Source organism: Polyodon spathula, chromosome 2, assembly GCF_017654505.1.
Source record: "Polyodon spathula isolate WHYD16114869_AA chromosome 2, ASM1765450v1, whole genome shotgun sequence".
NCBI lineage: Eukaryota > Metazoa > Chordata > Actinopteri > Acipenseriformes > Polyodontidae > Polyodon > Polyodon spathula.
In genome coordinates, this window is record NC_054535.1 from 74282580 (window position 1) to 74296363 (window position 13784).

The window sequence follows — 13784 nt, forward strand, 5'->3', positions numbered from 1 at the left end:
GTACGTACAGAATAATTGTTAGATATATATTTCATTTTTAAAAAATGATTTTAAGAATCATATGGCTCATTGACCTCCAAACAAGTGCTATTCCATTTAAAGATGAAGCGTCACATTTAAAGGATGCATAGGACCTTTTATTCTATTATGTTACATGTTCCCATATGTTGCTACAACTGTTTACGTAAGGTGTGTGTATTGTTTACTTACTTATATTTTTATTTATTTTTACATTTTGACCACTTTTTTAAACTTTTAAATTGCATTCCCGCATGGACCTTTAAGAACTGCATTTCCCATTATCCTCCTGCTCACTGGTAAATCCATCTCAGTGATACAATTAAAACAATACATATACTTTACGTAAACAGTTGTAGCAACACATGGGAACATGTAACACAATAAAATAAAAAGGTCATTACTTACCCTTTAAGGCTGGTTAAAAAGACAAACCAAGCAGTTAAACCTAGTAAAAGCCTATTTGTTTGTTTTATTTATTGGCTGCTGGTTTAGTAAGCCTGAAGTTAGTGCTTTAATGAATATCTCCAGTGACACGTTACACATTTTAGTTAATGTTGCAGACTCATGTATAACCTCTGTCGTGCCCCCCCCCCCCTCCCCGGGCCCCCAGTTCTCTGGGTACAAGCATTTTATTTCTATTTCAAACACTGGTAAGGATAATTATGTTTTATACACTAAAACTCAACTTCAGGTTGTCAACTGTGTCAAACTATACAGAACCAAATCACAGAATTAGGGGAAAATAATGTAAACACCAAAAACCATGTACATTATCTTTCTAATTCTATACATCTAGAAAAAAAAAATGCTCCAGACAAAGTCAGCAGAAGTTTAAATGTACATTCAGTTTTTTTTTTTCCTCTAACCCTTTTAAGATTTTATGTAGAATTACATATTAATTTGGATTAATTTTAAGTAACACTTGTGTGGGATAGTGCCATAATTGTGTTCCCTCTGATCCAGCAATGTGTGCTTACTTATAATACTATTCAACATTTTCTGTATACATAGAACCGGAATTTCAGTCCAAAATTCAAATCAGAATGATAACTGAGCCACTGTAGGAATCCTGCTTCAAAGGGTAGTGTTTTTTTTTTTTAAATTTTTTAAATTATTTTTGCCATCAAACCTTACGTAATTGCAAGGAAACCAACGCTGCTGCACCACATTGCCCACTACTGCCACACAATAGTCATTCATCTGTATGCCTCCGGCATGATGTTTTGGTTTGATGTAAAAATGATGAAAAAGTTAATAGCAAGCTTGCGTCTGTGGTTTTGAAACACTTAGGGCATAATGCTGTTCAACTGCTCTGGGGTAAGATATCCAGCTGGCACAGGAGTGCCCTTGGTGGGCAACGTTGAGGGATTCAGAAGCAGGCTCTGCTGGGAATCTATTGCTTGCACAGTGGTGTAGTCTGAGACTGGTGGAACTGAGCTGGCTGGGGCTTCACTCACAGTGTAGGGGCTCACTGTAATCTTTGGCTCGTTCCCACTAAGGGAAGGTGTGGCACTTATGTTTTTCGCATCCATCTCTGAGGTGTAGGCACAGTCTGCGGTCATGGGAAGTTGGCACGTTTGGGTTTTGGGGGAGCCGTGTGCTTCTGCATTTTTCTCAATCTTGCTCTGCTGGCCGGGCGACAGCAGAACCCCCTCTGCTGGAGTGATGTTGCTCACCTGGGCATAGAAATCCAGGTTTACCCAACTCTGATTGCTCAGCTGGGACTGGACCTGGGGATGACTTCTGCTTGCTCCTTCAGCAGTGGCTCCAGGGTGGCTCCTGCCAGCTGGCCTGAGATCCGTAGTACGCGAATGGGCAGAGTCCAGGAGGCTTGCCTTCTCTTCTCTGGTATCAGCCTGGCTTTGGTCGAGCGTGTCAGAGTCAGGGAGTTCCGGCTCGTAACAGCTTGCGCGTCCAGAGTCGTCGTCCTTGTTGTTCAGGCAGTTACTGCTCAGGTTCTCTGAGCCAAGCAGTCTGTGAGTGTCCGAGTGGTTGGATCTCCCGTCTGGGTCATCAATATCCAGCTCAATGAACTCCACCCACAGGTCATCGGTGTAGAGTTCAGGCTTAAAGGTGTGATGGCCGCTGAGAATAGAGTTCAATTCATCCAGTTTGCCTTTCTGTATATTTACAAAAAAATATTTAAAGAGGTTTTAATAGACAATTGTTGCAACTGAAACGCTTATATGCACTAGGTGTCTTGTGATACACTGAGTACTGTACATCTAACTCTTGGGCAGATGTTAATATACAAACAATCTAGCGTGATGTATATGGTGTTTATATCATTGGCTGTGAAATTCTTTACGTCAAGATAAAAGACCAACTGCTGATCTGCAAGGACAATGATCCAAAGCTTTTTCCAAATATTTTACATAAAAGATCTTAAGCCAAGCACCGGAACAAAACAATCAAAGAGAATAAATAGTTACTTTCAGGTGAAGTTATAACTTTTTTTTGTAGCAAGCAGGACATAAAAAATGTCCTAAATTAGCACTGCATTTTATTATGAATTACTATATATTAGTGTTCTGACTGTAACATTACCTTCAGCAGTTCTGGATCAATTCCCATAATTTTTGGGACTGGCACAGGTGGCAGGAAATACACCATCAACCTTGGAACCAGAAATGTGGAAATTACTAGATGTCACTGAAGTCAAGGTAAAAGCCATATATGAAATATTCCTGAGGGTTGTATTATAGTCACAGAATGTGGATTGGCTGTCAAACTGATTGTTAATCTTTATAACTACAATCTGTCCGACTCAGATACTGCAGTTTAACCATAAAAGGAAAGCAATGTGAAGATGCAGCACAATTATTACACTGTGCCATACCAGGAACATGCAATGCCTGGGCCTCAACATTCCTCAGTGCAGCACATTACTTGTTACTAACTCTACACATAAGGAATACTTCATACCCTCTGAATTAGCATGCTAAATGCTGTATTTTGTATCTGTTTATTATCCAATTATGTGTTCTTAAATCGTGCTTTATCACTGCTTCTGCACTCATGAATATTTGACATGTCACCAACATATTTGGCCTCTTTTGGGCAGTCACTTTAAGGGGGATTACCTATGCATTTTATGAAAGGTCACTGAACTTTCTAAAATAATTAAAAACCCTTAGCATAATACTGCATTGGACAGTGCAGAGGGGGTGTAGAGGGGATGCTTGATCGTAAATTTGCAATAAAGACAGAATTCAGGAAGAGGGTAATCAGACATGGGGTTAGCTCATGTTTGAAGCGGTAGAAAAGCCTGAGGCTTTAAGTACAAGAACAAGTGGGTAATTATTAAATTGAACGATTGAAAATAATATTTACCTCTGTTGTTGGGAGAAAATAATGAACATTAGGACTACAATCACTCCCAGTGCTCCAAAGATTAAGACCATTGTAAATGGAAACAGGGCTTCTGAAAAAAAAAAAAAAGGCTATACCTATAAAGTGACTAATGCTAGTACATACACAAACACAGACTACTCCAAAAATAAAGAGTGAATTTGTCTAGGACAACACAACTTAATACAAGCTGGGTCCTTCTTAACATTTGCTTGAGAAAAAGGCACACAAGAGGACATGATGTGACTATGCTCAAATGAATTTAAAACTGAAATATTTAACAAACTAATCTTTCTAAATATTCATAGGATTAGTCTCACCTTTGGAAGGCACCTTAGGAATGTACACATAAAGGCTGTCGCTGAATTCACTGAATTTTTCAGAAACAGCCTGTTTGCACCGCACCCTGATTTCATATGCCATGCCAGTCTTCAGCCCATAAACAGACTGGTAGCATGCTCTCTCAACTTCCAGCTGGGGATTAGAGGAAGCATTACAAAGATCAGATTCATGCTTGTATTACTCAAATACACAGGTCATTCTGAGATGATTATACAGCATTACTAAAACATGTAAAACATACACCAGAGGTTCACTTTCCACTGTGGGTTTTAATTGTATGTAGGAATGCTAATAAAATCACGCTCAGCTGGAAAAACAGCAGAGGGGTTAATAACAAGAGCGGCAGCGTTTAATCCTGTTTAATTCCTGTTTTCAGATTATTAAAATGTTATAATGTTATTTTAACTCTTTTCAAAAACTAAGTGAGTTAACAGCAAGATAACTCCTGTAAGATAAACTTTAAATTAAATTAGCAGACAAAAATATTGCCTACACACATATATATGGTCTGCTGTTCTGAGTGTAATTAATTCACAGGTAATGCAATAGCAGTGTTCTGAGTGGTGTTATATTACAGGTAATGCAATAGCAGTGTTCTGTTCTGAGTGGAGTTATATTACAGGTAATGCAATACAGTGTGTTGCTCTGAGTGGAGTTGTATTACAGGTAATGCAATAGCAGTGTTCTGTTGTGAGTGGAGTTACATGACAGGTAATGCAATAGCAGTGTTCTGAGTGGAGTTATATTACAGGTAATGCAATAGCAGTGTTCTGTTCTGAGTGGAGTTATATTACAGGTAATGCAATAGCAGTGTTCTGTTCTGAGTGGAGTTGTATTACAGGTAATGCAATAGCAGTGTTCTGTTCTGAGTGGAGTTAGACTCCCTTGGTCTGCAGTGTTAAGTGTTATGAGGCTGCATGGCTAGTGGTTAAAGAAAAGGGCTTGTAACCAGGAGGTCCCCAGTTCAAAGGAATTTCTGGCTCATTGTGTGACCCTGAGCAAGTCACTTAACCTCCTTGCGCGCCGTCTTTTGGGTGAGACGTTGTTGTAAGTGACTGCAGCTGATGCGCAGTTCACACACCCTAGTCTCTGTAAGTTGCCTTTGACAAAGGCGACTGCTAAATAAACAAATAATAATACGTTTCAGGAATCAACCTTCTAGTAATTTATGAATTAAAAAGCTATGAAAGGATAAACACATTATTATGTATAATTACAATGTACTTAATACTGTGAATCCCTATCGTCACATCAGCTCACCGGCTTCCAATCAGACATGTTGATAGCTCTGTACTGTGGCTCATATACTAGACTTATCCAGCCTTTTTTGACATCTGCTGAAGGAGGGGGCTCCCATTGTATCAGGATATCAAAGTGCTGCTCCGTCTGGCTAATGTTCAGTAGCGTCCAGTTCAGACCAACAGGGGGGTCAGGGACAACTGAACAATACAAAAAGGACAATAGGACATTTACCTCCTTTTTCAGATCTGCTTGGACACTACAAAAAAAGTACAAACTAAACTTTACTTTTTCAATTTACACTTTAAAAATATGCTCAACAACATCCAAAACCCAAATTATATGTATACATGTTGCCAAAAAATGATTCAAAATGTATTATTAAACCTTCAACTTCTATAACCTGGTAAGTTTGATCACCCTCCCAAAGCAAAATTGTGATATACTTGCTTGAATCAATTGGACAGTGTTATTAAGGCATTATCAACCGGTAATCCACCCAAGTTTTATTTCAGAATTTATGATTGGCTGTTTTAGTGTTGCTAATAATTAAACAAAAATGAATTTTCTGGCTGAGCCAAGCTTGTGATTTTATACCTGACAAATAAGTATGTACCTATTTCGTCCACAGTGAAGCACATCTGATGATAAACAAGGTCCTGGATTTGTGATCTTAGCTGGACACAGTATGGAATCCAAATAGATGTGTAGGTACTATTAAAATAACAGTGATTTTCACCAGCCGTGATGTAGTCTGGGCACTCCCTCCAAACATCTCTACTGTTCAAATACAAACAAAAAACATTAAAGATACAGGCACACACACAAAGAGGTACACATGGGTTTTATATACGTATCCACAGTTTGAGCTCTGACATTCCTCATTTGACCGCTGGCATTGCTTATTAGCGTCAATCATTCTTGTGGGGTGGAAGTGGACAATCCTAAGGATGCGTTAGGTTGAGAGAGTTGTGAAACGATGGATAAATCTAAATTTTGCTAGTTAAAGGTATCAAATCTGTGATTACTTTAAGCAGATGCAACGTCAGAATTAGTATACTCTAACCAAGAGGTCATACATCTTATTAATTTAAAGTAAACTCTTTTCTCCCTGGTTACCTGTCTTCTAGCAAGAAAATACATTCGTTCTGTTTTTATAAAAATGTACCGTACTGTACTTCACACAACTCGACTGCACTGACAATGTTGAACTGGAACATTATTAAGAGAATCATAGAATATAATTGTGTCACATGACCTGGATAGGGCATCCATATTAGGTCAGAGGTCAATCTCATTGGTCAGCAATAAATTTAGCACAAATAATGAATATAACCTTGCAAATTTGAAGTCACTCAGTCAAAAGGTTACTGAGATACTGGGTTTTGATGCTGGTGACGGCATCTGCTGCAACAGAAAGGCACTTGGTACGTTGAGCTTGCAGGGGAAAGTGACATTTTACAGGGGCTATGTTTGGATTCTCAAGAACAATCCAAGTGCATTCTTCACAAGCAGTGACTATGGAAATATGCATATTGACCAGAATGATTTTAAACTAGCCATTGGTTTTCACACACAAAAAAAACCCAAAAAACCCCAACGTATTTAAATCCCTTACTTTCTCTGAAAGAAGACACTCAGTGCACCAGGCCCTGTTAGATTCTGGTAATCCCCAGCACTCCACCAACAACTAAATGTCTCCTGTTCTGGGGAACGGCAGTCGACAAAGTAAGGACGCTTTGGCGGAACTAAAAAAAAAAAAAAAAAAAAAAGAGACAGACACAGAAAGAGAACGATAATGTCATTAGAAAATAGAAGCCTAAGTGTGCACAATATTAAGGAAACAATAGTTTTAAAAATATATATCAAATCACTGTCTAATTCTGGAACTGCAGTGCTGCTGTGCACAAATCCTCAATGTAATTGTGAAATAATTTCATACTAGCTCCCAAAACGTGAATTTGTAAACACAACCCCAAAATAAATTACAAATAAATCCACACTTTTACTTGTACTTTTACTGGACAATGGACTCACATTAAAGTCATTGACATTTTTGTGTTTGATAGATTGTGCCAATATTGCGTTCGTAATGCTGTGCTCAGCAAGACTGTCTCATGAGCAGTTAGACTGGATATGAACAGTTTCCATTAAGATTTAAAAAGTGCTTGTCAAACCTGACTAATATCCAACATTCTATACCACAAACCATGTAAAATGACCTTCAGAATACTTCACGTTGGATAATGTAACACCACAATTACATATTTCTTCATTTTAATTGCTTTCGTTCCTACTGTTCAAGTAACGAGGATGCCACCACAGTTATTAATTATTTAATAATATGGCCGTCGTTCTCCTACCATGACTGTGAATGTTGCTGCGTACAAAATGGTCTTGTTATTGTTTTTAATTTAAAAAAAATAATAAAAATTTACTGAGTGAGGCTGCCTAGAGATGTCATAAATCCAACTGGATTAAAATGTATAACCTTGAAGGAATACAGCTAGTGTTCTAGTGGAACAGGGCCTGCTGGCAAGAGCCACAGCAGATGGGTGTGGCTGGAAATGCTGTGCAGAGGTCAAGAAATAAGAAAGCATAAGTACAAAAAGGACCAAGGCTTTTACCATCCACATTTATTACATAGAGTATAGCATATAATGAAAATTCAGCTTTTCACCACACAGTTACATCGTTTGCAGTGCCACATCTACCAAAAGACAGACGTAGTATATTTCCAGAGCAACCTATTGCCAGAATGTTTAGGCTAGGGTGTTTCCATGGGGACTTAAAAGCAAAACATGCCACGTTAAACTGTATAAAATAAAAAATAAAAACACCTTACAGGTGACTGAATGAAAATAAATAACTTCAATAGACTGAAATGTTATTTACTAATAAACCTATATTTAAACTGTACACCGTATTATGATTTTGGGTTTATACAATATAATACATCTCATTCTACATCTTTATAAAATTAGAAATACCATACACTGTTTCCACTACTTACTTCTTCTAAATTAACAAGCTAAAATCGTATTTAAATATTTGACTTTACATACAAAGTAACACACATTTGCAGTTTCTTTTAAAAACATACAAATCTCACTTTGGCAAATTTTACTTCAGGTGAACCACACAGGTTTTAACTTCTGACATATCGTTAAATCAGTTAATCTCTGAAACATTGCAATTTAATTGCCTTTATTAAAAACAACAAAAAAAGACAGTCATAACTGATCTAGCAGCTTCAATTTGTATATACAATAAATAAAGGTTTACTGCTGCTAATGGAGGTATGGTGTTACAGGCTTGCCTGTTGTTAGAAATCAATAGCAGTAAGTGTAGACTGACACACAGCTTCTCTGGTTTCACATCACTATGATAAGAGCCCCCAGTAGGGAGCAGTAGCTGTTAAGTACACAGTACTAATGTGTTTTTTTTTTTTTTTTCCCCCCCACTGATCATGTTTACCGCTCACTCTTGCACTATAACTTCACACGTGTACATAGTTAAAGTAACTGAAGCCACTACAGAAGAAACTGCTTGTGCCATGGATTCAAAAGTGCTGTCCTTCAGCCAAGCATTGCAATGCTTAAAGCAAAGTTTAAAGGAGTGACAGCAAGAGCCTGTTTTTTCTTTATTTTCTTTTTTTTATTTTTTACAGAAGTTATTAAGTTATTAATCAATAAAGTAAGGGTTAGGGTAAGAATAAAAAACTACTGCTTAACATGAAATGTTACCAGAAAAACAGATTACAAATCTTCATATACAGGAAACCAGGGGAGGCCAAAGTTGTCCCTTCCACGCCTAGTCTTTGCTCCAACCCTGTTCTAAATTGTTTAATTAAACCTCCATCCTGATCCTGAAGTAGTTAATTATAGTTTTATGTGTAAAACCTGGAGTTGGAACGGCCCTCCAGGACAGTGATTGGACATTGTATGTGCATGTAGGAACTCTTCACAATTCACATTTAAAAGTTGTTAAAGTCAGGAAGAAAACAACCTCACTTTGCAATCACCTGTAACTAGCCAGTACACCATCACCATGATTTTTTAATACAATAAATGACAGGGGCTCACTGAATAAAGAGTCCGCTGCAGGTTTATATGTAGTGCAAACCTTACACTGGCTCAAAAGCTGTTTGGTCCCTTTGTGTTTTCTGATGCATATCGGTATCACACAAGCTTCAGAGCCCAATCCCTATTGATCACAACAGGGCTTAATTTATTTTATTCTTAAAAAAAAACAACTATGAAGCAAGATTATTCATTTTTATTAACTGATATGTAATGTAGGGGAAGACTGTCTCTTGTGACTAAACATATACCGTTTCCATCAAGTCAATCAGAAATAAGCTGGCAATACATAATAAAAACAATTATACAGTTGAGAAACAACACAAACAACATAGCGTAAGAGCAGCACTCACTTCACATGCTTAGTATTTCCTTTGGGAAGTCAAGTTTTAGTAGAAACGTTATTATGATTTTTTGTTCTGCTTAACCAATAATCCTGATTGAGCAAGTCTCAGTTTCTCAATAGGAGATGATAAAATATAGCTGAAAAACTATTTATATCACAATTTCTGACCCCTTTTCAGGCTAGCTCCTTTTATTTTGGTCTGAACGGAAACTGGAACATACTGCTTGCTGGTTGGATTAAGTTGTTACAATAAATGTTAACTACAAAGTAAACTGTCTATTAAATTTATTTTCTGTTCATGTTTCAGTGGAGAAAAAGTCCATTCCATAATGTTGTTGTTTTCTCAGTTGGTTTTTCTGGAGCCAATGTCTTTGTGGGTAGCACTAGGGTGCCAATTCAGAAGCTGCTTTTTATTTCATCCAAAGCCAGGGATTTCTCCAGGCACCACGGTACACAGCATACCTGTCTATGCCATGTGGGGCAGCCTGGCTACTTATACCTCCTGGTAAGAAAGACACCTTTCTACCAAGCACCAGGGGAGCAGGTGAATCCTCACAGCAGCAACAGGGAATTTAAACATTGTAATACAGTATGTTGCAACATGGAAGTATGCAAAACATGGACACCCTGATTAATTCTTTCGCTGGAGCTATCAGCCTTTTCTAGCACTTGGATCATATTGCCACCAGAGAAAATGGACTCCCTCGACTGTGGTGTGTCCTTAGAATTGGATAAACGCTCTTGTTCTGGACACACAACAGCAGTGCAGTTTAACTACACAAAAGGGCATGTATTTAAAAGAACTGTGGCACTTTATATTTTAACGGTAGTGTAGCTGCAGGAGACCTTACTTGTAATGTGCATCTACAGTTGCAGAGCAGTGGTTGATTAACTCCATTCCACAGTGATTTGTTCCCTATGAAATCTGTTTCCTTTACTGATAACATGGGCACACATGAATCAATCTCTTCTGCTGTGCCTCAGCTCTTCCCAACAGAAAGAAACAGCAAGATCAATGGCAGCATTCAAATCCATTTGTTTACTCACTGAGTCACTCAGCACATTTACCTATCCAGAAGCAGAAGGCTTGATCTGTGAGACAATGAAGCAGGAGATGAAAGATGAAAGGTAAAGCTTCTGCAGAGCAATATAAAGCAACACTGTGACTGACGACCCCCACCCCCCACCCCCGTGTCCGTGATTGTAAACTAAAGCAGCTGCAGAATCATACAAGTCAACAAATACACACACAATGCAACAAGGATGTCTATATATGTAGCTATGGTCAAAAAATTTGCCTAGAATTTTCAGATTTTGAAATGTCACAGTTTTCAATTTGTCAGTTTTTCATTTAAGTATATGGAAACCTACAAAGCGGTATGTAATTCAATATGTTAACGCAACATTGTCCAGCAGGTTTCATTTGACTTTACGAAGCAAAATGAGTTATTTCTATAGGGTGATGCAAAACATTTGGACAAAGCTGTATGGTGCACTCTGTAATACTGATAGAAAGACTTATTGAATTTGATATCATTAGTGTTTTAAAAATAGAACAGCAGGCAGCAGATATGTGCCTGGCTTTGCTAACCAGAGCACCACTGCAGGGGATTTTTCTTTCGCAACACCTGGACATACTCAGCTGTCTGATCTATGGATCAGGTTTCCAAGCCTGCAGAGCACTGCTCAAGGCTGGGTCTTCCTCAACATCACGTATAGATCCTCTACCATGACTTAATACCAGTGTGAACCAATTAAAGCACTTGTATACTGAAGTAGATATCTGTCAGCAATCTGCAAGGAAGACCAGCATGAGTTTATAGGTTTGAAACTCCCTTATAGGAAACTACGGGGTCCAGACAAGAGCACGTCTGTGTTCAGTGTGATTCTGGGCATCCAGGCAGTATAATCACCAGCTACACCTACAATAGTTAACGTTCACGAATCAGACCTAGTGTATATCAAATGACAAAATCAAATGGAATGCATTTTGGCAAATCACAATAATTTCTTTATCATAGTGAAAATACCAGACGTGTGTTTTGTGTGTTTTAACTGCAAATACATTTTTTGTAAGTATCATTGTGTATCTTATTGAAATCTTTGTATTGTACACACAGCTGCAGAATAAATATAATTCATGTTTATTATGTAGAGTTAATGGAATGTGTACAGTATCTCATACCTGTTTATATATTTTTTTTAAATGAAAAGGGACATAATGACACAAACATGCATACAGTACACACAATAATACAAATTAAAAAAAAGATTTGGATACAACCCCACTGGCAGAGGTCCGATACAGACAGTAACTACTCAAGAATGGTCATGCTCAAAAAATGCTTAAAAACTGCCAAGTTAAATCTGTGTTAAGTGTAACCTCTGTACAAACTTCACCTATTTAAAACAGAATAATTGATTATAATACAATTGGGCTCCAAGCTAAAAATGCTAATTTACTAAAACACTGACAAGTTGAATAGAATTTAGCTCAGTATCCAAGAGAAAAAGAAATTGGGAATACATTAACCTATAGAAATTGAAAAGTAAAAAAAAAAAAAAAAAAAAAAAATGGCCTCAGAAAGGAATTGTACAGCAAACAAAGCCACCACTACCCAAATATTTCAATAAAAAAACATCAGACTACAGTGTTTGTTTCAAGTTTCCAGCCCAAACACACACTGACTGCTATTGATTTTGTCACAGTGAAGAAAACCTGATGCAGCACAAACTCAGGACTGTACTGCTGCTTCTGCAATGTAAATTCAAACAGACCCACGTGGCATTGTGCTACAGGTGAAAAGAGCATGTTTGCACAATATCTGCCAAGAATATAAAAAATATTGAAGGTACTGGGTTACTTGGAAACGCTAAAGTGTCATATCGTACATGTTTGCTTTTTGCTTAAAAAAGAAATCGCAAAACCCTTTGAAGCCCTTGTGCTTGTGTATTTTTCAAAGTGTAGCAGAGGGACCCGCTGTGGCTGTACCACAATTAACTCCAATGACAAAAATGACTGTGATAAGAGAAGCCTGCCTTTTGAAACAAACAGTACAAAATGTATCCCGCTATGAAGGTCACCCAGAGCCGGGTTAATGCACAGACTTTAGGGGCTGCAGCCCTGGGCCTCAGATTTTGAGGGGACCCGAAAAGTATATATAAATTTAGAATATTCTATAAATGAAATGAGTGTGTGACTGTATGAATTGGAACAGCTTGGCTGTTTTACCAGGCCGTATATTCAGGTTATGCAGAAATCTCAGGAAAAGCTTGGTTAAAAATGGTTAGTTCTCCAAGTCATCATTAAAATATTTGATCAACTAATTAACCCCGTTAAAATAATTATTTTACTTAAATAGTAAAAAAAAAAAAATATCGCTCGCCAGAAATAAATGGCGAGCGATATGCGCAGCACAATGCTGCGTTTTCCGCATGATGTTGCATGCAACGTACGCTCTGTGAGCGATGCAAATACTACCAGCAGGTGGCAGTAGCCAACTAATCTTAATACTAAACCACACGCACAATAACACCTACAAATACTTTTCTCAACACTTTGATCTGAGGCTCTATCTGGCCTGTTTCCCTCCGGATGAGCCTGTCCCTTCATACTGTACATCATCTGAAACTGAAACTGAAACCACTTTGTTTTGTAGAATCTTCTAGAGAAAAAAACAAACTGCATTGCAATTGCTCATTAATACAGTGAACTCGGTTCAAATCCCAGCTCAGCCACTGACTCATTGTGTAACCCCGAGCAAGTCACTTAACCTCCTTGTGCTCCGTCTTTCGGGTGAGACGTTGTTGTAAGTGACTGTGCAGCTGATGCATAGTTCATACACCCAAGTTTCGTATCTTGTAAAGCGTTTTGTAATGGTGGTCCACTATGAAAGGTGCTATATCAAAATAACGATGATGATGATAATTATTATTATCCTCAATCTAAAAAGCATTAGTGTGCTGGTGAAGGCACAAAAGGACTTAATAAATACTGGCTCCATATTTAAATTACAGTCATGTCTCCCATTTTCTCCATAATGCCATTACACTAACACCAGTATTCTCATTATAAGGCGGAACACAAACAGCACGGTCTCTTAACTATGGCTCCCGACTACAGCGCTATAAAGAGGGATCACTGTATATGTTTGTATGTGCATGTACAGTACCTATAGGAAGTATTCACCCCCCCTTGGACGTTTTCAAAGTTTGTTGTGTTACAAACTGAAATCATGATGCATTTAAATGGGATTTTTTTCCCCTTTGATTTACACAACCTACTCAACACTTTCAAATGTGTGAAAAAATGGGGGTGAAAAAACAAATCAATTGAAAATAAAAACCTGAAAAGTCTTTATTAGATAAGTATTCACCCCTTTGCTATGACACTCCTAAATAAG

General features: G+C 37.8%; 1 protein-coding gene across 4 annotated transcripts in view; it reads right to left on the minus strand.

Annotated features, from left to right (window-relative positions):
• Positions 1 to 351: 351 nt before the first annotated feature.
• LOC121300445 (growth hormone receptor-like) overlaps positions 352 to 13784 on the minus strand; it is a 48284-nt gene continuing 34851 nt past the window's right edge. For all 4 annotated transcript variants that reach the window (XM_041229025.1, XM_041229016.1, XM_041229036.1 and 1 more), the window contains 7 exons: positions 6572 to 6701; positions 5570 to 5733; positions 4975 to 5153; positions 3693 to 3846; positions 3355 to 3445; positions 2569 to 2638; positions 352 to 2141 (listed from right to left, as the gene is read on the minus strand). In XM_041229025.1, coding sequence (XP_041084959.1) covers positions 1308 to 2141; positions 2569 to 2638; positions 3355 to 3445; positions 3693 to 3846; positions 4975 to 5153; positions 5570 to 5733; positions 6572 to 6701 — 1622 coding nt within the window. In that variant the 3' untranslated portion in view covers positions 352 to 1307. The remainder of the gene's footprint in view (positions 2142 to 2568; positions 2639 to 3354; positions 3446 to 3692; positions 3847 to 4974; positions 5154 to 5569; positions 5734 to 6571; positions 6702 to 13784) is intronic.